This window comes from Phycodurus eques, chromosome 23 (genome assembly GCF_024500275.1).
Source record: "Phycodurus eques isolate BA_2022a chromosome 23, UOR_Pequ_1.1, whole genome shotgun sequence".
NCBI lineage: Eukaryota > Metazoa > Chordata > Actinopteri > Syngnathiformes > Syngnathidae > Phycodurus > Phycodurus eques.
This window is the reverse complement of record NC_084547.1, coordinates 6,118,909-6,143,772: the sequence shown is the minus strand read 5'-3', so window position 1 is coordinate 6,143,772 and position 24,864 is coordinate 6,118,909. Positions and strand designations below refer to the sequence as shown.

General features: G+C 52.5%; 3 protein-coding genes across 4 annotated transcripts; 2 read left to right on the top strand and 1 right to left on the bottom strand.

The window, feature by feature from the left end:
• The first annotated feature begins 434 nt into the window (after nt 1-434).
• hspa12b (heat shock protein 12B) lies at nt 435-9,628 on the top strand. Its single transcript, XM_061668548.1, has 14 exons — nt 435-1,286; nt 1,487-1,593; nt 1,888-1,970; nt 2,101-2,228; nt 2,301-2,487; nt 2,805-2,909; nt 2,983-3,099; nt 3,983-4,160; nt 5,506-5,592; nt 5,948-6,052; nt 6,214-6,472; nt 6,689-6,792; nt 7,265-7,455; nt 8,361-9,628. The coding sequence occupies exons 2-14, from the start codon at nt 1,509-1,511 to the stop codon at nt 8,814-8,816; spliced, it is 2,085 nt and encodes a 694-aa protein (XP_061524532.1). The 5' UTR covers nt 435-1,286; nt 1,487-1,508; the 3' UTR covers nt 8,817-9,628.
• On the bottom strand, nt 9,559-14,195 carry cct7 (chaperonin containing TCP1, subunit 7 (eta)). Its single transcript, XM_061668549.1, has 12 exons — nt 14,089-14,195; nt 13,472-13,555; nt 13,326-13,395; nt 13,148-13,254; nt 12,772-12,950; nt 12,209-12,380; nt 11,969-12,133; nt 11,711-11,899; nt 11,088-11,185; nt 10,886-11,018; nt 10,563-10,769; nt 9,559-10,123 (listed from the first exon to the last, which is right to left on the bottom strand). The coding sequence occupies exons 1-12, from the start codon at nt 14,092-14,094 to the stop codon at nt 9,896-9,898; spliced, it is 1,638 nt and encodes a 545-aa protein (XP_061524533.1). The 5' UTR covers nt 14,095-14,195; the 3' UTR covers nt 9,559-9,895.
• A 375-nt stretch (nt 14,196-14,570) lies between these two features.
• On the top strand, nt 14,571-18,283 carry krcp (kelch repeat-containing protein). 2 transcript variants are annotated; one of them, XM_061669432.1, is made up of 12 exons: nt 14,571-14,692; nt 14,907-15,068; nt 15,611-15,692; nt 15,776-15,835; nt 15,968-16,208; nt 16,435-16,566; nt 16,687-16,874; nt 17,083-17,279; nt 17,348-17,442; nt 17,523-17,577; nt 17,668-17,765; nt 17,953-18,283. In XM_061669432.1, exons 1-12 carry the CDS (start codon nt 14,631-14,633, stop codon nt 18,162-18,164), a joined length of 1,584 nt encoding a protein of 527 aa, XP_061525416.1. In that variant the 5' UTR covers nt 14,571-14,630; the 3' UTR covers nt 18,165-18,283. The 2 variants fall into 2 exon arrangements, with proteins under 2 accessions (XP_061525416.1, XP_061525417.1); XM_061669433.1 differs by lacking the exons at nt 14,571-14,692; nt 14,907-15,068 and adding an exon at nt 15,140-15,177.
• Nucleotides 18,284-24,864: the final 6,581 nt, after the last annotated feature.

The following is a 24,864-nucleotide window of genomic DNA, read 5'->3' as shown; positions in this document are numbered from 1 at the left end:
GTGAGACGAGAACACACTCTTGGCTTTTGATGACGTACGTTACGTTCTTCTTTTCATTGCACACTTCAGGTGTTTTTTTTTTTTTTTTTTTGCCACTTGCTGTGCCGCACATCATGCAAGTGTGTACTTCCCGTATGCGATGAAACAAGTTTTTGGGAATCCAGTGTTTACTTGCCAATAAAACACATTACCAGTTTGTGTGTTTGATGATTGCAAATGTTTCGACAGACGGCTATCGAAATGCGCGTGTCGGAATATTGAGTTGTGTGTGTGTGTGTGTGTGTGTGTGTGCGTTAGGGGTGTGCCTCAGTTTGCTCAGGACTTCCAGGGTCCGAAAGATAACGTGGAATTCATGAGAGGATTGCTGTGCGCGGGTCCCTTCCTGTCACCTGACTCCATCACTTCCTATGTTTGGCTTCCTGCGCGGACCTCGAAGGCGCGACACGCATCTCGAAGGCCGTCTGGCATCCGTTTGATGTTTTTCGGGTCTCAAAGCCGGCCGGCGGTCCTCGCATCATCGCGGCTAACGCAAAGCCGCGTGCTGCTAAAACGCAGCAAGCGCTCGAGTGAAGTACATTCGCAAAGGCACGGCGACGTAAACTCAAAAGAAAAGCAACGTGGCGGTGGGGTCCGTTTCGGGGCCTCCCGGATTAGGAACAGTGAGCGGATACGTGCCCGGCCGGTAATGGCTTCCAGATTTCAAAATGGAATGACTCTGCCGTGCGTCGTGCGAGAACACAGCCCAGAGCCTCCCCGATTTCCTCTGGCCAGCCAGCGAACGCAAGCCGATCGAGGCGTGACGTACGTGACGTTACGGTTGACTAACTCGGCTTGATCCTCGTACATGCGTGTTCGTTCGACTCTGCCGACGTCGCCGTGCTCGAGGCGTAAATGAAAAGAGATGCAGATAAGACAGGAAGAAGCAATTCGACGGAGGAAGAGCAGATCGCGCGAAGAGGGCGAAACAACGCGATGCGATGCACGACGCGCGCTCCCCTTCGCTCAACAATAGAGACCCCTCGGTCTCCGTGTCACGCGCAAAAAGTGGAGGTGAATCCCCTCCCCTGCGCTGTCACAGTCCTCCCATTGCCGCTACTCGTGGTCTCTGCCCCTTCGGCGCAGAGCGGAGAGAAGAGCGCACACACTGAACGCGGGCCCACCCCCTTCGGGGAAAAAGAGTGGACCTTTTGTTGGAGGGAGAAACTCTCTGACAATTTTGCAGTGGAAGAAAGGCCTCCTCACTCCTAAAGGGCACAACAAGTCGTGTTGCGGCAACACTCGAGGGGGTGAGTTGACTTTGGAAAGAACATTTGCGCTCTTTAGTGCTTTTCAGAATCGGCTGCAAAGCCAGCGATTGCAGCTTTTCATTTCATTCCATTCCGATTGTTATCAGTAGCAAAATGGTGCCGGGAACGCGTTGCCCGTTGTCATGTTGCTTCCGTAGTCGTTGAACTTGTTGTGACCTTTGTTTCGGGCCCCTCCGTAGGAAGATGGCGTGACGCCGTATCATGTTGCCGTCTTCCCTCCCAGATCGCGACGCCCGTATAATGGCTGACGCCGAGCGGCCGGACCCCGGCGGCCCTCCGTTGTCACGTGAGATGCATTTCTACAGCAACGTGAAAAGGCGCTGACCTCTGCATGCGCTCGCCCCCCTTCATTATTCCAAAGACATTCCGGCCATTTCTTCTCATGTAATCATGCAAAGTGTGTTTCCACGCCAAAGCGCTAACGAGCAGGGAGAAAAGCGCTCCGTGCTCGTCAGCCTTCCTTTTTCCTTGCGATAAGACTTTCCACGCACTCTTTGCATGGACTTTCCAATGTGGAGCTTTTCCAGGGTTTGTTTTGGCATTCCGTACATATTCTACTCATCTATTCCGTTCTTCACAGGCGACAGTTTGTCAGCGCCGTCTTCGTCAGCCACGCGGAGAAATGACTGCAGCGTCGCGCCCCTCACGCCGTCAGCCTCGCCGGTAGCGACACACACGCTTTGTGTGCTTTGTAATAACCTCGGGCAAAGTCATTTGGAGCGCTCGTGAGACGCAAACCTTCGTCGCACCCCCCGCGTACATCTGAATCGTCATCGCTGTTTTTGCTTCTAAGAGGGCGGAGGTCAGACCACGGATGGCCTGTCCATTCTCGGTTGTCGTGGCAATCGACTTCGGGACGACCTCTAGCGGCTACGCGTTCAGCTTCACCGAGGACTCGGAAGCAATAATACACGTCATGAAGTAAGCGGCCTTCTGGCCTTTCATCTATTTTACCGCTTCGTATCCGGAAGGATTCTTTTTTTCCGCCCGTAGGCGCCGGGAGGGCGGCGACCCCGGCGTAGCCGACCAGAAGAGCCCGACGTGTCTGCTGCTGACCCCCGACTTGCGCTTCCACAGTTTCGGCTTCGCGGCGCGGGACTTTTACCACGACCTGGATCCGGACGAGGCCCGCCACTGGCTCTACTTGGACAAGTTCAAGATGAAGCTCCACAGCGCTTGTGTGAGCCTGCTTTCGACGTACCATACATCTCCATGCGGCGACGCCCGAGGTGGCAAAAGTACTCCCTGTACTTAAGTGCAGAAAGAAAAAGCGCTAAGAGTGCAGGTCTTGATTCAACTCCTTTACTTCGAGTCCCTGCAAATTGGAAACACAATGTCTTCTAACTTTGACAAGTGTTGTTAACAGCCCTGCCAAAAAAGACAATTTTGACAAAGTAAGGAGGAGAAAGTACAGATTATGTGGACCGTTACTTCCCGTCGCTGAGCTCCACACACGTTTGTGTGACGTATTCACATGAAAGCTCGCGTTCGCCGCAGGATCTCACAATGGAGACGGAGCTGGAGGCGGTTAACGGTCGGAGGGTGACGGCCGTTGAGGTGTTCGCGCACGCCCTGCGCTTCTTCCGGGAGCACGCCCTCAAGGTACGGCGCGGAGGACCGCTTAGTACGCGCTCGAGATTGGCGAAACACGCGAGCTCGGCCGCTGTTGTTTTAGGAGGTGAAGGAGCAGACCTCCTCTGTGCTGGAGCGAGACCAGGTCAGATGGGTGATCACCGTTCCTGCCGTGTGGCGACAACCTGCCAAGCAGTTCATGAGAGAGGCCGCGTACGTGGTTAGTCCAAGTCCCAAAGAATATCGCAGGCTTTTTCTTCAACGACTGAGGTACACCTGCACCTGCATTTACTGCGCGCTCGTGGGCGTACACCCAACACTTTTCAGGCGTGTGCGCGTGCGCGGGCTTCCTGCTGGTCATGATGTCATCAGCAGGGAACAATGAGCGAGACCGGCGCACAAACACGGGAAGTTGGGAGCAGACGCCGCCCTGCTCGCAACCACGCACGCACGCACACGCACGCACACACCGACAGTATGTACAGTATGGACGCCGCTCCCCTCTTAATGACATCCACGCCCCCTCAGCCCCCCCGACCACCTTTCACCTTATGTTTCTGTTGCACTGTGTGTGCGCGTGCGTTCGCCCAGCACGCCCTCTTTTCGCCATCTCTCTCGTCGACCTCCGTTGTACGCTTTTACCACTGCTTTGATTTTGGAGTCTTTGAGCCATTGCACCCTAAATTAATATTCAACAACGCTTTCAAAGGCGGCAAACCCATTTTACGAAACAACTGTTCTGTGTGCCAGTGTTTGGCCCTTTGTAATAAGACCCGTTGGCGTTTCTTGCCCGTTTTGGGAGGTGCTCGAGCGCCCCGAAACTGAATCCCAGCACCCCTAAAATGTGTTTATTTATTTATTTATTCGCGGCAATCCAATCCATTTTTCTTTTTGGCTGTGGCTCAACATTTCAGATCAGATCACAGACTTTCACAAAAAACACGTTACGCTTCTCTTTCGTGAATGTGGGAATGAAACGTCCGCTCCTCCAAGCGGCCCCGATAAGGCCGTGGAGTTTCCTTGTCCTGCTCCGTTTTCGCGATGACCGGCAAAGCCCGAAGCGCGTTACGCTGATATCGCCACTCGGTTCCTCCTCCCCCTAGGCGGGCCTGGCGTCCGCCGACCGTCCCGAGCAGCTCCTCATCGCTCTCGAGCCGGAGGCGGCCTCCGTTTACTGTCGCAAGCTCCGCCTCCACCAGGTGACCGACCTGAGCCTGCGGCCGATCGCAAACGGCACGGATGCCGACGGATCGCTGCCTTTTGACTCCAGCTTCAGACAAGGTAGGGGAACGAGCGGCGTTTGTGCAACGCTGAGCTGGGAACACAAAGCGAGCTTTCAAAGGGGGTAGCAGGAGGCAAGAATATTTTCGCCAACCCTGACCCCCTCCCCCCGTTCTCCGCTTACAAGTCGCCGAGAAAGCATTCAATCTCACGCGCAAAGACGCTCACACTAAACACAGGCTCTTGTAATCGGAACAAGGTGCGGCCAGACGATGATGTCACCCCCTCCCGGCTTGTCACTTCAACTCCATTTTTTTCCCCCCCCTCACTCCCTGTATGAGGTTTTATTTTTTCACGATATGCTCTGCTCATGCGATTGGCCTCGTCGTCCCAGTTTTGCTATCTTAAGGTATCCTTCCACCTCGGTTTTCCTCCAAAGATAACACCGGGGAGTCATTTGTACACGCACACATACGCACAAATGTGTTTTATGTCAATCGTTTCCAGATTTGCACCCTCACGCACACACCGATGGCCCTTTTCTTTGTTCTGCATCACAAACACACCCGAGCTCACTGCGACTCTGCAGGCCTGGGGGGGTTCTGATTCTGAGGCGACTTGGACAAACACGCCGCACTGCGAAAGCCCACCGGACACGCACACGCGCTCCCTCGCTCGCTTTTCAGCTCAATTCATCGAGAGAGCGAGCGGACGTTGACTTTTTTTCTTGGACGAACGCGCTGCTCGTGCACTCGGCGTGTTCTGTGAATAGAGGGCGCAAAAGTAGGGGAGCGCACGCACATACAGCGGCGCCTCCAGATTGCATTTCATTCGTCCATTTTCCGTTCGGCTTACCCTCGGTAGTAGGCTGGCGGCTGCGCTGTTGTCTATCCCGGCCGACTGGGCGAGAGGCGGGGTACGCCCTGAATCGGTCGCCAGCTAATCGATGGTATTTTAATGAGGAGAAATAACACTCCGTAATATTCGACTTCATGCAATCATGATCGGTCCTGCCTAGAAATCAAGTGGGATTCATCAAAAGGTTTCATTGAGACATCTCTACTCCTCTCTCTGCTCGTCAGCACTGCACTAATATTAGTCGTTCTATGCAAAGGAGAAAGAATATATGACTGTGACTACTGCCAGATGATCTGTCTAAATGTTGTTGCTGCACCGTTTGTGTTCAATCCGTTGCTTCAAGTGATGAATCCTCGCAACATAGAAAAAACAAAACCTCCGCTGATTGGAAAGTGCGTTGAGTTGTGTTCACTGCCCTCGTATCGCAAGTCAAAGCAAAAAAAATCGCTCAAATGATTTTTCGCTCGTATCCGGGACAGCGTGCAAGTCGGGTCACTCGTATCTCAAAGCGCTTCTCTGTCGTTCTTGTTCTCTTTGTGCGTCGCAGCCAGGGAGCAGTTGAGGCGATCCAGACACAGCCGGACCTTCGTAGTCCAGAGCGGAACAGGAGAGCTGTGGTCCGAGCTGCTGACCGGTAAGGTTTGCGTCTTCCTCCTCTGTGTGTTTTATTGATGATTTGGAACTTTCACCCCGCCGCCGGCTGGTCATGAGACGCCATTTGCCGAGCTGTGCTCTCAGAGGAACAAAATTATGGGTTGCGTCACTTTGGCTCACGTTCTTCTGCTGGATAGTAAAATTGGAAAGTAAGTGACTCGTTTTGCTGCTTTTAAAAATGCCTTTTTCAGAACCGCAGAACATATCATCAACACCGGCCCGGAGCGAGTGCACTCATTTAAGATGCCGAGAGGCTGTTTGTGCTGGTCCAGGCAAAGGAAGTTCCAAAAACATGGTGTTCTTCATTTCAAATTGATGGCTAAAGCGTCCCGCAGGTGACAAGTACGTTGTGGCGGACTGCGGAGGAGGAACAGTGGATCTGACGGTGCATCAAATCGAGCAGCCGCAGGGGACGCTTAAAGAACTGTACAAGGCCTCAGGTGCTTTTGGTCTCCAATTTGAAGGGGATTTCTTTGCTCCATTTTAAAAACAAAAGCGATGTGCCACCTTTTCATCTTGGGATTTTCAATTGAAAATGGAAAAAGCACAAATAGTAAACGGATTCTCCAGGCCCTCTCCAACAGCTTCTCTTCACGCTCAGGCGGTCCGTACGGCGCCGTCGGCGTGGACCTGGCCTTCGAGTCCATGCTCAGCCAGATCTTCGGGGACGACTTCATCCGGAGCTTCAAAGTCAAGCGGCCGGCCGCCTGGGTGGACCTCACCATTGCGTTCGAGGCCAGGAAGCGGACGGTGGCGCCGGGCAGGGCCAACGCCCTCAACATCTCCCTGCCCTTCTCTTTCATCGACTACTACAAACGACACAGGGGGCAGAGCGTGGAGGCCGCCCTGAGGAGAAGCAAGTCAGTGTCTGTTGTTTGTCTTTGGAATCACAGCCGATCCACCGTAGCGTGCCCTATTTCTCTAGTCCACTGTCGATGATTTGGGAACCAGTGAACAATCGCTAACACAGTCGCTGTTGCAGTCGGGATCTTTCATCTTATTTCCTATGCCCTGATCACTGTTGGGATTTAAGATATAATCCACTATAGCTTGACTGCAACGTTTGCGTGTTCCAGTATGAACATCGTCAAGTGGTCGTCGCAGGGCATGCTGCGACTTACCCAGGAGGCCATGAACGAACTCTTCCAGCCCACCGTCGCCAATATTGTGCGACACATCGGTAAGAATATCGTAATATCAGTAGCGTTCGTGAGAGTACAAAAGAGCAAGCGGACCGTTGCGCTTCCATATTACATAGGCGAGGCTAGTTTATTGAGTCGGCATTCGCACGCAAGGCGAGGCAAGTCCCGAGCGCTTTACAGAGGCAAAGAAAGAGCGTATGACAACACTCACAAGCATATAGTCTTTGTCCTCTGCGAAGAAAGACACAGCGGCTTTCTAAGGAGTTTTGACCGTCTCCGTGTATTCGACTGCCCCCAGGTAGCCGAGGCGTTCGCATCAGCAAGAGCAGCACAATGTCCATTGAATTGAAGCAAAAAAGGAGCAGAAACTGTTTATTTACAGTCCAATTACTGGATGATTTTATAAAGTACAATCAGTTGTCTTATTAAAAACACAGAGATGAGAAATGTTCTCTTTACTCGTCGTGTTTGCTGTGTCTTCTCGCTGCGCCGGTCGGCCGGCCGTTGAAGAGGAGCTGATGTCCAAGCCAGAGGTGCGCGGCGTGCGTTTCCTCTTCCTGGTGGGCGGGTTTGCCGAGTCGCCCGTGCTGCAGAAAGCTGTCGACAAAGCACTGGGACGCACGTGCCGCGTCGTCATCCCGCATAACGTTGGTCTGACCATCCTGAAGGGGGCGGTGCTGTTCGGGCTGGACCCCACTGTGGTAAGGGCACGCAAATACAGTCACGGGGACCGAGCCCTGCTGCAAATCATTGACACGCCCTCTAAAAAGAAACGTTTGCTAACTTCCTGTACAAATGGTTGAAACTGTAAACAAACTGACTGCAACGCCCTCGCAAGTGGGAAAGGGGAGCCGCAGTCGCCCATTGCGCTTTTCAGCCGTTTCATGAACGCCTCCACCCGTACCTCTGGAGCTTAGTCAAACACACTTAAACTTATTGAAATACACTTTTTTTTTTTTTATTATTATTTCGGAGCAGTCGTAGTAATCATTTCCGTTTGACTTTTTGGGAAGTATTTCTCACTTCTCACTTGCAGTTATTCAAATAAGAGGCAAAGAGCGCTTGCGTCGCCAGCATGATGGACGACCCCCTTAGCACATCCCCCTCACAGTTCTGAGGTTGCGGGTTGAAATCTGGCCTCGCCTGTATGGCATTTGCATGTTCTCCCCGTACCCGGGTGGGTTTTCTCCAGGTACTCCGGTTTCCGGCCACATCCCAAAAACGTGACCAGTTTGGGGCGTACCCTGCCTCTCACCCGGAGTCAGCGAGGATAAGCGGGGTCGAAAATGGATGAATGAATGAGTGCTCGCTTCAGCCCGTTTATTTGTCACTCCCAGTTGACTGTAAAAGTGACCCATAAAACAAAAGACAATTCAACATTGTCTATTGAAACACCACAAATCCAAAGCAAACCATAGAGGGACAAAAGTCTACTGGCTTAATGCTAACATATAATGTGACACAACATAGACAGGCTAACGGAAATTAGCATAGCTCTGTAAAATCTGCGCTGTAGCCAGGGTGCAAAAGATGTTTCCGTCATGTAGCTGGGGTTGGGTGTCACTGTCACTTTGCAATAGTTTATTGTAAGATTGCTCCCTCCCAGGTGCGAGTGCGCCGATGCCCGCTGACGTACGGCGTGGGCGTCTTGAACCGCTTCGTGAAGGGGCGCCACCCTCAAGACAAGCTCCTCATCAAGGACGACCGGCAGTGGTGCACCGACATCCTGGACCGCTTCGTGTCCGTGGACCAATCGGTGGCTCTGGGCGAGGTGGTGAGGCGGAGCTACACGCCCGCTCGCCCGTGCCAAAGGAAGATCATCATCAACATCTACTGCAGCGCCACGGACGACGTCACGTACATTTCGGACCCCGGGGTCAGGAAATGCGGAACGGTGACGTTAGAACTGCCGGAGCCGTTAGCGGCGCCCGCGGCGGGGGGCTCGGCGAGGAGGGAGATCAGGGCCACCATGCAGTTCGGGGATACGGAAATCAAAGTTACGGCCGTCGATGTCATGTCCAAACGCTCCGTCAGGGCTTCTATTGACTTCCTGTCAAACTGATATTCAAATAGAATGCAGTAATGCTAGTTTGGAGAGCAGCGGTGTCCCCAAGTCCAGCCCCCTGTCCATTTTTGAAAATTCAGAGATTTGGTTCTCAATACATTATTCACGTTTGAAGATAATTGCTGAAAACGTGCTTAGACTGAGAACTATGTAGTGGAGATGAAACCATTTCAGTAGTCCTGATTTTTGGGAGGCTGCCTGACGCACGTTGAAGTCTGGCACGAGTCGCTCCTCCTCAACTTGAGGGCCTTCGTTCGCATCAGCCATCTAATCTAGCGATGCGTGCGCCCCGAAAACGCACGTTCCCCTCAGGGAGCCTGGCCACTTTAGAGTGCCTCGTTGTCGTGTGTAATCGCCCGGTCAGAAATGTTCTCAAGTCCGACTTGACGGGCAGCGTGTGGTCCAATTCTTGAACATGTCACACTCAACGCTTCGGACACTCTCGTTGTAGGGTAACAACCCAAGTATAGTACCTGAAGTGAGAATATACCATTACCTCATTTTAATCCACCGTACTTCCTAGCGCAGTCCAACATGGCTGTCCTCCACCAATGAACTCAGAATGCATGGTCCAGGAATTGTGTTTTGACCCTGCAGTTTTGGTGAAAAGACCGATTAACGTTCCCCGTTTAAATGACCGGCATATGACGGGTTTGTTATTTTTCCACAATGCCGCCACATTTGGGGTTGCCGTGTCCACTCCGGGTGTTAAAAGTAACACACGCAAGCCCTCGCTAAGTTGATTTCAGAGGTGCATTTATTGTTAAGAATGGCCCAATAAATACATGCACACGGTGCAGATCCTTTCAGTGCTTTTCTTTCCATCTTTGTCACATAACACAAAACCAGATGGGCCCCGAGAATGGAGAGAGAGAAGTGCAACATGACAGCTGACAAAAAGGCGGTGCTTGGTAAGACGCGCACACACAAATGAAGCCAAAACTCAAGTGGAAAAACAAACCGGAAGGAGTTGAAAGTTCTGCAAATGCGGGTTGCTCAATTCTACCATCCAACAGCCTGCTGACATCTCTCCATTTGGATCTCCAACGCAGCTAGAGTTTAGGGTGGGAGGGGTCTTAGTGGGCGTGGGGCCTTCCGCGCCCTCTGCCCCGTCCGCCGCCCGGGGGTCCGTCGACAGCGCTGCGCGGGTTCTTGATGGTCTCGTCGACAGACAGGATGAGGCAGGCCGCCTCGGAGGCCGCGGTCAGCGCGTTGATCCGAACGACGGACGGCTCCCACACGCAGGCGGCAAAGTTGTCGGCGATGTCCTCGTTGTTGATGTCCACGCCGTACCACATGCCGCCCTGCGGTGAGAAGCGACGTCCGTTTCAGGTATCTGACTTTATTCTTCCGATAACTTTCTACATTGGAACGCTATAAATGGCGGCCCCTAGACAATTTGTTCCACGAGCGCTCTCGGCACTGAAAACATTCCGATCTATGTTGCCATTAAATTAAATGGACTGCACTTGTATAGCGCTTCATCTACACCATGTCCGTGTCACCAATTCACACAGCGACCACCGATGTTCGCTATTTACCAAACTGCTGCTTGCTGTGAGTTCAATTGAGTTCACTGGCCCCATACAACGCTCGCACCCCAAAAATAATCACAGACAAACGACAGCTTGCAGCCCGAGAAACTCAAGTGGTGTCGCACGGACAGTATCCGAAGGCACGAGCGTATGCGCAAGTATGTGTACTTCACTGAAGTCCAGCATCCTGCTGTGGCGGCTTTCTTACCTGAGCGTGTTTAGCGCGCAGCTTGTTGAGGATGTTGGTGGCGTCGAAGCCGGCGTTGTCACACAGCTGCCTGGGGATGATCTCCAGGGCCTTGGCGTAGGCGCCGATCAACAGCTGCTGCTTCCCCGGGATGGTTCTGGAATAATCCCGCAGGTACTTGGACAGCTCCATCTCCACAGCTCCTCCGCCCGCAACAACAGAGTCGTTCTGGAAAAGGGCAGTTGAAAGGCCGTCGACCCGGCCGGCAAATATTCGTACTCGGAGCGTGAAATGGTTTGGGTGTTCCACCGCTTCGATTGTATTTCGAGCGTCTCTCTCCCCACCTTGATGGCTCTGCGCACAATCATAATGGCGTCGTGCAGCGAGCGCTCCGTCTCCTCCGTAAACTGCTCCGCCCCGCCGCGCAGGATGATGGTGCACGTCTTGGCCTTGGGGCAGCCCTTGAACAAGTTGTACCTGCGCCAGAGATCCAAGTTGACGCCGACCGCCAGTCTCCACGGAAGCGAAGACGACCGACAACCTTACCTATCTCCTCCAATCTGGACCTCCTCAAAGAGCTCACACTGGCCCAGGACGTCGTCTGACAAATTACCAACAGAAGTCTGAATGGAGCCCCCGCAGGCCTGGAGGTCACACGACACAAAGCGGTTTGCTTGCAATCATTTTGATGCACCGACATTCCATCCATACAGCGGAGCCGCGCATCCTCGCAGTTCGGCACCCGCACATTCGCCTATTTGCTCTTTTTGGGGGGGAAAGTTCATTTAGTTTGACAGTAAACCGGGAGTTTTGGATGAATTGCTGCCTATTGTGAAGTGACTTGACTGCCACCGTACAAGGGCTCCTATGTCAAGTTTGTGCTCGCTAGTCAAAGCAAGATCAGCCAAATGACGGCTCGTATTTGGAAGAAGCTGTACGTCGGGTCCAGGCACTACTGTACATACATTTTGAGACATTTATTTTGGCGGTGTGTCGTGAGATTTTTCCGATACAATTTTCACCCGCGGAGGTGACAGTGCAATTTGGGTTGCTCTTGAAATTTCACCCAAACGCCCAACATCCTGACCTTTTTGTGAGTACTGGCTCAAACAAGGTAAGGAAAAACTATTAGGTTGTAACGAATCCGACGAGGAGTTCTGGTGTCCTACCATCATGGTCCTCTTCAGGTCTTCCTCCTGGACCCTCCCGGCACAGAACAAATCTCTGTCCGCAAAATACTGGGTGGCCACATCACCTATGGGCAATTTGGACAGAACCACTTTGGCTCCCGACCGGCAGATCTTCTCCAACTTGTCGTAAAGGATGTTCCACTCTGCGTCCACGATGGCTTGATAGTCCTGCAGACGAGAGCCAGAGGCTTAACAACAAGAGGGGACTCGGACATCGGGCGTCGGGGTCTCCCGTACCTCCACACACTTCACTCGAACCTCCGCGTTGTCCTTCTCGGCCTTCAGCTCCAGCTCCACGTTGAGCAGCGCAATCTTCGGGTTGTCGTAACATTTGGGCTGCATCTCGAAGCCGGCGTAGGAGAAGGTCTTCTTGAAGGCGACCCCGGAAATCAACTGGGAATCCTGGGGGGTGGGGGAAAGGTCAAAGTCAAACTCTAAAGTTGAGCTTTGCCGGAGGGAAAAAAAAAGGAAACCCACCTCCAGACCTCCTCCCTGGACCTTCTTGATCCCGATCATCTTGAGGGACAGTAGCTCATCCAGAGACATGACGGCATCCACCACCATCTTGGAGAAGAACTCCTTCTGCCCGGCAATCAGCTTGGAGTTGAGTGCCGTGGCTGCACACTTTTCCAACAACTGCCTCTGCTCTCTGAGGAGACCGACAGACACGTGTGGAAAGCTTGTTCCAAATCAGCTTAAGGTCCACGCACTAGTATCCTCCCGAATACGACACTTCGGTGCACTAGAAGAACGACCGTCTTACAGTGGGGATGGTGGGGGGGAAACGTTTTTTTTTTTTTTTTTTTTTTTTTTTTTAAATGTTACTAGTGTGGCAAAACTACTAATAGGGCCCAGGAGACTACCAGTGCCTAACACATACCTAGTAGTACTACCAGTACAGTGGAATAGTTTACTATTAAGGATTATATGTATAGTGGGCCAAAAGCGGCACTAGGAGTGTGAGTAAGATGATTGGAACAAATGATGCTCCAACCGAAGAAGAAAGAGAAGGGAAGGGAAGGGAAGAGGCGAGCGCTCACTTTTTGTCGTTTTTCTTCACAGGCACGGCGATCTCCCTGATCTTGCCGACGGCCAGAGCGGTGGCAGCGCGGAACGCTCTGATGATGGTCTGGGGGTGGAGCCCCTCCTCCGCGTACGGCTTCAGCTGCTTCAGGAACTCCGCGGCCAGGAGCGTGACCGAGGTGGTGCCGTCTCCGACCTGATAGCGGGTACCACACGAGACGGTCAACCGGGGGCTGCGATCCAGAGCTTCCGTTTAGGTTTGGTTAAAATGCGCAGTTGGAACTTTCCCGTTGGAATGAACTGGGAATTGAGGATGATTGATTTATCGTGTTCAAGCATAACATTTTTGTTCTGGAATTTTGCAAGCCTTCCCGCATGAGATATACACGAGACCTCGGCGTCCTGAGACCGGGCGATGTCCACCAGGGTCTTGGCTGCAGGGTGGACCACATCCAGCAGCTTCAGGATGGTGGCCCCGTCGTTGGAGATGGTGGCCTTACCTGGAAAGCACAACGCTCCCTCTTAACGCGGGCGACCGGCTCGAAAGCCCCAACGGCGTTCCCTTTCTCACCTCTGCTGTCTACCACGAGCTTGTCCATGCCTCTGGGCCCCAGCGTTGTCCGCACAGCCTCGGATATAACCTAAAACACGGCGCGGGGGCACAGTTCACGCATTGTTCGGCCGAAGGCGCTCGCGCCGGCGGAGAGATTTGCAGACCTGGCAGGCATTGATGTTGCTGATGAGCTGCGGGATCCCCTGTGACGTGTCTGTGCCTTCCTTCAGCAGGATAACCGGTGTGGGCTGCGAAGATGAACAATTGAACGTTTGCAAACGTTCACAGAATTGCCTCCGCATCACGTTCTTATGTCTGTGGCAACAATTACGTCCGGCATGGAAGGCCCCGTCGCAATTGAATAATGAGCTCATTCGGCCCGTCCCGTTAGCTCTGCGCTCGTGCTGCTCCAGCTTTCGTTTCGTCCAGTACAAAGAGGCTCGCAGCTGAGCCACAATCTCCATCAGAAACGCGGCGCCCGGTAACACGTGACGGCCGTTAACGTTTCAACTCCGCTCGCTTGATTGATATTGTTACTATCCGCAATCGCGAACGTCACCGCAAGCATCGTTTTATACGCCCATGGCTACTTGTTAGCCACCCGATGCTAACAGTATTTTGAGGCCCTTTACAATGTCATGTGCTTAAATAATGGCTCCCCGCCATAAAGGGCGTAATGGCGCGTCGTCCCCGGTTACTTGGCGTGCAAACCGACGCCACGAAACGCTGCGATGGACACGGATTGTCCGTCGCAAAGCGGCATGGCGGATAACACACTCACCATCATCTTCGCAGTTCTTTCGAGAAGCTCGGGACCGGCAACTGATCCCACAATGCTTTGCTGTGGTGCGTTCAAAGCATGAGGGGATGTTTGCAATGACGCAACCACAAAACGTCCGCACTACAGCAACTATGGAATCAGATTTGTGCCGAAAAGATTCACACTTTTCGCTTACGTTTCAGTTTATTTTCGTTTACGTTTCTGTTTTTTTTCGCTGACGATTGGCGCAAACCTCTGGGGTCACCACCATGAAGAAATGGATTTGAGGTGACGAGGTGTTTGTGAAGGCACCATTAGTGACGCCAGGCAGCGCGGTACGAATGCAGCTCAGCGATTGGTTCAAGACTTGTGCGTCAGTTTGTTGGGGAGCGTTCGATTTACGAAGGCGGATAAGCAAAACGTCTTCGGCGTTGATCGGAAAGCCTGAGAGGTGCCGCCCTCGCAGACACGCGGAACAACAAATCGGATGCGCAAACGACACGAATCTGTGGCGGGACACGGCGTACGCAGCAAATACACTAATAAACATTCAGCATAGAAAAATGGAGGAGTTCGGAGTTTACGCGCTATTCGGGGTACACGCGTCACCTCAGCGACTGCTCGGGTACGTCGAGGACCGTAAAACATCAACGTAATTGCAGTATTGTTTGAAGAAAGTCGCCTGCTTAATATTGCAAGTCAGTGGCTCTCCTGTGGCCACCGTAGACTTCAATTCACGGGCACCCTTTTCATCAACGCTATTCGCAAAATCAACTTTCTAGGTTGATTTGCGCAAGTTTTCACATTTCTTCGCTCTTTTGCGTCTTTGTGTGTGTCAGCGAGCAAGGGCCCCGTCGGGTGTCTGTTGCCGTTCCGCCGACCGTCCGCCAGGTGGTGCTGTTTAGCAGCGGACCATGGGGCGAGAGGATTTGCGTCAACGCGGACCTGCACGACGCTCACCGGACACCCATCACGATCGGGAAACTGACTCCTTATAATAGGTTCGCCCACTGTAGGAAAAGCATTTCTTCCATATGCTTGATATCCAGCCTAAGGTCCATGTACTTGTACGTTCTTCGTCCTCACTCGTCGGACAACTTTGGCATACTGGTACAACAACTAGCAGCGAGTCAAAACCACACGAGTTGACAACTGCGTGCTAAAGTACTACTAGTGACACTTAAAAATTCTACTCGTTAACATCTAGAGCTTGACTGGCACAGATGTCAACCAGTGCAGTTTTGCCTGACGAGTAACGTCCAATAATGTGGAATAAAAAGTATACACAGCCCGGTTCAAACGGCAGGTTTTTGAGACCCCCCCCCCCCCAAAAAAAAAAATCACTTTATTTTTTTCCATGTAGAACTCAAAAGGGGAAGTAAAAATAGGCAATTGAGACAATGTGGTTGCACAAGTGTGCACACCCTCGTATCACTGGGGGTGTGGCTGTGTTCGCATTTCAACTCGTGTGCAGAATTGGCAGAAACTTTGTGATGCAATATTTTGACACTCAGAGGCCTCATTTGTTACGCGAATGCAATAGATGTCTGTCGTGGGAGCAGTGGGAAGAAGAGACATGGACCAACGGTGCCACCCTGAATGTCACGCTGGAAGGGGGACCAATGGTAAATCACGGCAATGGCGAAAAGGTTCCTCGAGTAAAACCAACGACACGCAGTGGTTTTCATGTTTTGTTTTGTTTTCTCAGGCAAAAGACGGTCGGTCGGAACCGGCACTCATTTTGGCTATCAAGGAGCGCTCGCCAAAGGTAATTGATAGCGGGGATACTTAAGTAGACTGTAGTGGAGCTTTTATTGTTATGACAACTTTGTACATTTGGACCTCCCGCGGATGACGACCCGAGCTAGGAAAGACAGCGTATGCTTGTGACCGCTCCCAGGATGCCGCCGCTCCCCTCGCAGCCCGGGAGCCGAACCGCAAGAGGAAGCGAAAGCCGGCCGCCGCGGGAGAGCTCGGCGACGGCAAGGATGCCAGGACGGCGGCGGGTGAGGAGGAGGTGGAGAACGTGCGTCCAAACGGAAGCCCGGAGCAAAGCGCACCTGCGCCAAAAGTCCCACGGCACGCCAAAGGCGGGCAGAAGCTTTTCTCGGGCGGAGGAAAGGCAGCTAAAAGTCAAGGCGGTAAGGCTAGCTCGCGTAAATAAATACTTGATGATAACCGGATCGTCAAACTCGTTAGAGGCTCGAGCGCCAAAGTGAAAAATACAAAATACACAAGCAGCATTCGGAGAAATTGGCGGCAGTAGGACAAGTTAGCTGCAGCCGTCGCCGTCATTTTTCACAGGCGCTTTGGCGGCCCGTCTGTTAGCGCTGAACACTTGATTTGTTTTCGATGATGTTCTTCCAGCGCCGCCGCCGGGCCCGTCGGGTCGCTGGGGTCAAATGCTGTGCCCCGTCGATGCCCAGACGGCCGTCTTGATTGGAGGGCAAGGAGCCAGGATGCGGTTCTGCAAAGATCCCTTGTGGAAGCTCCGCACAGGTCCGGCACGCGTGCGAAAGCTACGGTTCGACGGGCATTTTGGAAAATCTGCTCGTTTTGAAGTCAGCATTATGGAAAAGATACGTTCTGTGCCTTTGAGCTCCGGTTGTTGTCCCGCAGAGGACCTGTCGTGGGCGCCGGCCGAGACGCCGGCGCGGGGTCCGACCCCCGAGGCCAGGATCGGCCACACGGCCGTCTACGACCCGTGCTCCGAGCGCATATTTGTCTTCGGCGGATCCAAGAACAAAAAGTGGTTCAACGACGTCCACGTCCTGGACACGCAAAGCTGGAAGTGGACCGTGGTGGAGGTCAGCATCTTTTTGTTGTCCCCTTTATTTTCCAATATCTATTATGTAAAGTGCCACATTGATGCTAGTTACGATAGCTTGTCTATGACTTTTTGCATTTTGTGGTAGCATTAAGCTAGCAGACTTTTCAAGTCATGCGGTTATCCTTCATACACAACGTGTAATTCTCCTGCGCCGTGGCCGCGTAACCTTCCGATGACGGCGTCAGGCCCGAGGCAAGGTCCCGCCGCTGGCTTACCACAGCTGCAACCTGTTTCGCGGGGAGCTCTTCGTGCTGGGCGGGGTGTTCCCCCGGCCCGACCCGCAGCCGGACGGCTGCAGCGACTCGCTGTACATCTTCGACCCCCGGCTGTCCGTCTGGTACCGGCCCGTCGTCGTCGGCGACGTCCCGTCCCCCCGCTCGGGGTGAGGCCCTCGCCCACGCCACGCGCTCGCCGCGTTTCGAAACGATCTCATCGCGCTTTGCGTTCCAGTCACTCGGCCTGCGTGATGGCGGAGGGGAGGATTTACGTGTTCGGCGGCTGGGACACGCCCGTGTGCTACAACGACATGTTCGTGTTGGACCTGGGTGAGGCGCGCACGCAACTTCCTGTACTGCGCATCAAAATAAACGCCGTGACTGATGTGACCCCCCCCCCCCTTCCCCAGGTCTGATGGAGTTTTCGGCTGTTCAAACAAGTGGAAGGGCCCCCTCCCCTCGATGGTAAATTGACTCGCATATTTGACTTCAGCGAAAAACACAGGAATTATACAATCTTCAATCACTGTGTGCGTGCGCGCGTGTGTGTCACAGCTGGCACGGCAGCGCCGTCATCTCCGCCAGCAAGTTTTGGATCCACGGCGGCTATAACGGAAACAACGCTCTCAGCGACGCCTTTGTTTTCGACACGGGTGAGCAGTCGCAGGCATCGATAGATTGCGTCGGCGTACCTAATAATGTGGCCTGCGGGTCGAGCTCCCGGACCGTCGGCGCCCCGGCCTCGTGCCGTTTTTTTACGGCTTCGTCTTTGAATGGGTTTTTCCTCCAGGCTAAACGGGGGTTCACTGTACTCGCGCCTTTCTCCTTTCCTGCGGTCAGATACAAACCTCTGGGCGGAGGTGACGCTGCCGCAGCTGTCGCTCGCCAGGGCGGGTCACTCCGTCATCGCCGTGGAGACGCCCACCGGCCGCCACGCCGCGGGGCGCGAAGCCGACAAAACGCTGCTGGTGTTCGGCGGCGGCGACAACGAGGGCGCCTTTTACGGCGACGTGACCGCGGTCGCCGTCAAGGAGCTGCTCGCTCTCCTTTGAGCGTTTGACGCCACGCGGCCGCACTTCAGCGTTCCGTGCATCCTGTTGGTTTCGCGGGTTTTTTACTTGCAGCTGCTTATGAAATGTGTGCAGTATGTTTTAGTCACATTCAGAAAAAATATGTCATGTTGTATTCATTCACAATAATAAATTGGCTGAATTTGTAACGACCTCTTTTTGCCTTGTGTGGAAAGAAAACAAATGAATGAAGCATCAAATTAACGCACCGTTCTAAGTTTTTGTTTTGGGGAGGAAATATAGAGTGGGAAAACCAAGGCAAGATAAATGACAAATACCAAAGTCAAAGGATTTCTTTTTTTGTTTTTTTGAGTTTGCTTCATGGATAATTCATAAGTTCCAGCAACACAAAATAGCGCACATTTCGAAATAGTCGCATTGGCAAAATAAGCACACCGAGAATGTTTGTAGAGTAAGTCCAGAACACCAAGATGTTTTCCAATGTTGATTGTAAATGTCGTTTTTTGCTCGGTTCCCGAGAGTTCCGCACATTCAAATGCAAAATGCTTTGCAAATCGTCTTCGCCAGTTGTGTAGCAGTTTGTTTGGATTTCTGCTTGGGCATCACAAAACGTTTTTTTTCCCCAGCAAAAGTCTCCCCGGGTCCAAGGCACACGCCAGAAACCGCCACTGGCTAGGAGACCCTTTTATCAAAAACAAACCTGATACGCTTCGGAGAATATGATATGTCATCGTTTTCCAAAGTGCAGACCCACAGAGGGGCACCGGCAGCCATTGAAACAGAGGCAACTCCACTTCTCACGGTCTGAGCTTTAAGCCACTTGACAGCGGGAATTATGGTTGATTTTTCTACAACACGCACTTGCCCGAAGATAGCCGGGATAGGCTCCAGCATGCAAATGTACTTTATTCAGTACAACTGAATTGTACTTAAAGTGCCGTACTGGATTTAAAAAAATAAAACACAATGTTTAAGCTGTCTTAACCGCATATAATCAATCGAATATGTTTGACTACATTCATTTGATTGGAATTGGATTGAGTGATTCTTACGTGCACCACTAGAGGGAGCCAGTGTATAACTAGTGGCGCTTGTACCGCACGTTGAGAATCACTTTGGCGTCGCCTTAAAAACACCGAACCTTCACGTGATTATTCTCGTGACCACCGTCACTGTTCATTTCACCTGCTTGAACCGAAATAAAATATTGTAATATGACCTGCTCGTTATCATGACAACTGTCTTAGGTATGATCATTTTGACGCTGCTTTGCGTTTTCCGTTTCGGGATTCCTCCGTGACCCTTCAAAGAGCAACGGGTGCATGTTTATCACTGTACGCAGTCGTTGTAGCACCTGCGCAAAAGGATTACACTTTAGAATATTTTCATTTTTGTGTATTTCGGGTCTCTTTGGTGTCAGGGTTAAAGAATAGATTTTAGGCTATGTCCTTTGATTGCTGTCAAATGTCCGAACGGGTCAAATGTGACCCGGCCGGTACGTAAGAGTTAAACTCTCCCCAAATTCCACTTTTTGTCCCTGTTGTCGGTCTGCGCAGCTGCCCCCGCTTCTTTGCGTTAGCGTGGGAGAGGAAGGAAGGAAGTGCCCAAATAAGCAAGAGCGGTGACGCGCCCCAGCTTGAACACCGTTTTTTTTTTCCACACACAAATCCGACAGAGTCGCAGGCACAAAGTCGCCATGAGGACCATCGGGGTTTTCGTCGTCGTCCTGCTTGCGTCGGTGCGCATCTTCACGCCAGGTAAGAGACTCGGCTCTCTTGTTGACTCTCTTTCTTGTTGTATTTCTTTTCTAGCCGCCCATCGAGCAGGCTTGACTTAAACTCGTTTTTACTGCGGGCCACAGCGAAGTTCGGGCGGACCGTAGCGGACGACTGAAAATGTATAAACACCTCGTCGTCATATTTTGTGCACACAATTGAACGCGACGTTTTGTGATTTCAAAAAAACGACTTCATAAAAACATACGGTCGTGACATAATTCAATCGATTGTAAACAGTTGAAGTGACAAATTGAGTTTGAAATCAGATGTCACGGAAACTAAAATTGAATTGAGGTTAAGAAGCGACGGCTTTTAGTGAAGAAAACTGGGATAAATCAATTCCGGCACAAGACGCACTTGATTTGCGCGAGTGAAGAAGCCCCAAAAATGACGCAGCAGGCTCGCGCTGGCCCCCGGGCCTTAGCTTTGAGGTCGCCGTGTGATCTCGGCCAATTTCGACTGGCTCCCGTGCGGCGAATGCGGGTTCTTCCGTGCCGCTTTGATTTCTCCGGCCGCGAAGCGCCGACGCTTTGAACCTTCAAACGAGACCTCGAGGGACGCACGACAATGGCCGCCGTTTGCTTGACGCAGGGGAAAGAGTCTCCGGATGTTTTTGTTTATCTTCTGTTTGCCTTTATCTGCCCTGATAGCTGATGCAGGGGCAGATAGCGTTGGGAGCCAAAGTGGCGCCGCCCTTCCGGCGCATCAAACATATCGCGGCTTGCAAAAAAAACCAAAAACACAAACGCCTTTCAGCTGTAAACATCTCCGGGAAAGCGCGTTTGCTACTAAGTGTGACAAAAGGGGACACGAACATTGTCAATGTTTCAAAAAGATTGAATCGGCAAATGATCGGCCACGCCCCGTCGCCTCCTGGCAGCTGGCAAGCGCGAGGGGAGGCGGCGCGGATTCCGAGGTCGGCCGCAACAATAGCGTGAAGGGCAGGAAGCCGCTTCGGTCTGCGATCCGGCAGAGGATGTCGACGCGGTCTTGTGTGACAGGAATAAACCCAAACTAGCAAACATTCTGTACGCACGACTGACAAAAACCTCGGCATATTGGACTTGATTTCCACACGGAGCTAAAATGCACGATAACCTTGATAAGGGAACTTCATTGGACCTACTGGAAACTTTGGAACTTGAAACTCTTTGAGTACTTTTTGCATCACTTGCTGTTTTCTAACAAGGAGCTGAATGTTCAAATTCACAACAGTTGTTCGAGCCCTGAATGGGCCATCCCATTTCTCGCTTCAGTTGGCCTTCTTCGTCATGCTCTTCGCCTTTCGACACACCGAGATTGCCTCGTGACGCGCTTGGACGTGCATTCAAAAGTTCAGAGGAGGTCAAGTTAGGAAAAGGTGCGGCGCATTTCACGTTCGCCTTGCAATTAACCTGGAAGCTCGCTAGCCGTAACATTTTCAAAATGTTAAGAAATACGACAGTTTTTGCCACATTCTTTGCTTCAACTCACTGGACATGGTTCTGCTCCTTCTGGTGTGTGTGTGTGTGTGTGTGTGTTGGCCACTGGGAGGCAGTATAACACAGACATAGGGATAGAGTGTACATGGAGACGTTCTTAGCTCCTCAGTAAGTCACAGTTATAGTAGTTCTTTGCAGAGGATAAAGAATATATGCCTGTATTGTCGTTATCTGTTGACGTTGTTGACAGTAGCATTACTCATTATGTGTTGGTAATAAGCCAATAAAGTGATGTGGTTGTATTTCGCTTAGGCCAGCTTGAGGCCTCTATTTTGGAAGACGTTCTTCTCCATCTACAAACTGCTGCTCGTCACAAAACGACTTGCGTTGACTGCCACCATAGAGCACTCGTATCGTAAATTGTCCAAGCGCAAAACGACAGCTCGTATCTCGAGGCACCGCTGAATATACAAATCGGGGGCGACGCCACGCTGCTCATTCCCGCTGGCCTTCTCTGTTTGCTTCAAAGTGTCATCGGACGGAAGTGCGGGCACCCAGCAGACGGCGAGTCCGACGACGCTCGAAGCGATGCCAAAAAGCCGCCCGGGTGAATGGAAATGTCGCATGGCGAGACCCCAAGTGTGGCGGCTTGTTTATTTTGGCCTTTTGTACCCTCGAACAGCACCGACGGCTTCCGCGGCGCCGACGGCTTCCGCGGCGCCGACGAGCCGTGCGCCGACGAGCCGCGCGCCCGCGGCGGAAGCCAGCAGAAAACCCGACGAGAGCGGTGAGTGTGTCAAAGACGCGTAAAGTCTCGGCGCAACATTGATATCGAGCGTTTTCCTCAGCGAACGCGGTCCAGACGACGGCGGCGGCGATCACGGCCTCGCCGACGCAGCCCGGCGGGACAGCCGGTACGGACGACGCAGGTTGGAGTATTTGAGCCTCACGAAGCGGCGGTTGGTCTTACGGAGGTATTTTCGGTGTTTGCCATCAGCGTCAACAGAAGCCGCGGCAAGTAACGGCACCCTGCCGAGGATCGCCGGCTCCCGGACGCCCGACGTGAGCGACCAGACTCTCGGTAAAAGCGCTTTGCACGGCGGACTTGCGCACGACTCGTGACTAAATATTGCTCAAACGTAAGTAGGGCCAAGCGCCAGCGAGGCCGCCTCGCCGCCATCCACAGGTACCGTATTTGCCGAATGAAGCCTTCACGGAATTGTTTTCCTTCCGTCGACTGTCGGTTGTATTTTCAGTGACGCCGCGGATCGAGACGGTCCCGACCACGGAGAAAAGCCCCGGTAAGTCGTGTCGGAAGCTCGCGGAAGTAGCCAAAGCCTTTTTGTCTTTTGTGCTAACGGCTCGCTATCCTCGCGACGCTTGTGTATACGGTGTTGCCCCGCCAAAATCTGGAAGTCCAATCATTGATTCTTCCCCAACAAAAACGTTTTGAATTGCCCCAAGATGCCGTAAGACGGTGGCAAAGCGCTACCTTTGTCTCAACGGGACTCCTCGAGTCACCTCAACATAGTTCCTTGGTGCCAAGAGGCCACAGGACGGCACCTAAGAAATGCTTTAATTGCTTTGGCCTGAGCGCAAAAACAGCCAATAGGAGTTTTTCAGCGAATTACGGCGGATAAAACAAGAAAAATACCAAATCTGCCAATTCGTCGTCGTAAGTTGCCAGATGGCCTGTTCTAAAAATAGCACGCCGCTGATCGTGAGCCCCCAATACGATAATAATGAATCACTGTTGATGATTATTGTGAGAAATGAATAAGATGATCGGTGTCTTCGCATCGGTAAATGCCGTGGCTGCTCATTACGAATAACTTCTCCTTCCAGGTCACTTGTACGTTTCACGCGTGCGTTTGATTGCGATTCTGCTTTGAAAGGTCCTCAGGTCGGCAGCGGTGACAAAGACGCCGCCGAAGCAGGTAAGGCGCCGGGCCGAACCGAACCGGGCCGGGCGGCGCCAGACGGGCTCACGGGGAGCTTGCTGCCTCTTTTCAGCGACAGACAAAAGACTTTGGTGGATTGTGTTGCCCGTCCTGCTGGTCGCCTCCGCCGCCTTCATCGTCCTCAAGTTCAAATGCAAGAAGATCCACGACCACACGGGTACGTCGCGACCGTCGCAAAGCGGCGGAGGATTCCCGCTAAATCGAGGCGATGTTCATTTTGGTGTCGGTTGGTTGTTTTTGAACAGAGACTTTTGATACCGGAACTGAAAAGTAAGTAGCCGGCGCGAAGGCCGGCGTCGTGTCGATCGCGCGCGCCGACAACCCGGCGACCCGCCGTCCTCGTCTGCTGTGTGTCCGCAGCGCGTCCTTCCAGAGCCGCCCGGAAAGCACCAAAGACGGCGTCATGCTTCTCGGCGTCAAGTCGTCGGGCGGCGAGGAGAACGGTGAGCCGTCTTCCGCGCGCGCGAGCCGTGGCGCGGCGCGCTTCCTCCCTTTCGGCGAGGCAGGAAGCGGAGGCTTTTAATATCTTATTGTGCCGAAGGTGTTTCCTGCGATTTGGCAGCGGGGCCCAAAAGATAGCCGCTTCCTAACATAAACACCGATTTGTTTTGGACGGGGCTACCAAACGGCGCACAAGTGAGACTGTGTGTGTGTGTGTGTGTCTTTTGTGTGAGCTTCAGAGGGAAGTTGAGTCTTTTTTTTTGTTTTTTTTTTTGGGTAGGAATTCCGCAGAGGAAGAAAGTGTTTATGCCGTCGCTCGCTGCGTGTTGGATTCTTTCCGAGACACATTTCAGAAATTCTGCGAAAAGCGATAAAAGATCATTCACAATCGAAGTGTCTCTTTCCGGTCTAGACGTGGATTTCTTTGCTTTGTTTTGTTTTGTCGCTGTGCGTGTTCGCTCGCGTCCGAGGGCAAAAGTCGCCCGAGTCACATCGTCTCGCGTTTTCTTCCCCTCCCAGCGGCGAGATGAAGCGGAGAGTCCGAGCCGGCGCCAAGACGGAGCTCAGCCGTGGCCCCGAGTGACCTTTTCGAGTCGACGATGCGGGAAATGCAACGGCCCGGCAGGGAGCTCGTGCCGACGGTCCGAAAAAACAACAGAACCAAACTATTATTGCTCTTATATGAAGTTATTGAGTGACGTGTCAACAAATGGAATCGGATCATTCTCGTCAACGGAACCGACGCCTTCGTCGTTGACTCAAGACCACGCGGTTTATTTCTCGTATCATTTGTGTTGTTTTGCTTTATAGATGACAGTGCTATTATTTTGTAACTGAATTCACACGAGTAGATGATATGAATATTGGGCAGCGTTGCATTTCGAACGCTTGGCGCTTGTGCAAGTGGATTTCAAGGCTTGGAATGAACCGTCGTCCAATAAATCAAAGCCCAACTTGACGCTCTTTCTGTGATGTGTACAGTGAACTATAGCCGTGTTGTTGATGGATAGAACGCTCGGGAGGACGAGCGGCCTACAGAAGGGCGCCGGCGCGGGATGGCCTCCTCCTGCGGAAGGTTAGGGTTTCTTGCTGGGGCGCATTCTGTCAGCTCGGTGAGATC

Coding starts and splice junctions, on each gene's coding strand:
- hspa12b (XM_061668548.1), top strand. CDS start 1,509: ATGTTGCCGTCTTCCCTCCCAGATCGCGACGCCCGTATAATGGCTGAC. Junction 4,161..5,505: donor TGACTCCAGCTTCAGACAAG/GTAGGGGAACGA, acceptor TGTGCGTCGCAG/CCAGGGAGCAGTTGAGGCGA. Junction 6,793..7,264: donor CAATATTGTGCGACACATCG/GTAAGAATATCG, acceptor CGGCCGTTGAAG/AGGAGCTGATGTCCAAGCCA.
- cct7 (XM_061668549.1), bottom strand. Junction 12,381..12,771: donor GTGAAGAAAAACGACAAAAA/GTGAGCGCTCGC, acceptor CGGTCTCCTCAG/AGAGCAGAGGCAGTTGTTGG. Junction 11,900..11,968: donor TTCGAGTGAAGTGTGTGGAG/GTACGGGAGACC, acceptor TCTCGTCTGCAG/GACTATCAAGCCATCGTGGA.
- krcp (XM_061669432.1), top strand. CDS start 14,631: ATGGAGGAGTTCGGAGTTTACGCGCTATTCGGGGTACACGCGTCACCT. Junction 16,567..16,686: donor CTTGTGGAAGCTCCGCACAG/GTCCGGCACGCG, acceptor GTTGTCCCGCAG/AGGACCTGTCGTGGGCGCCG. Junction 17,578..17,667: donor AGGGCCCCCTCCCCTCGATG/GTAAATTGACTC, acceptor TGTGTGTCACAG/CTGGCACGGCAGCGCCGTCA.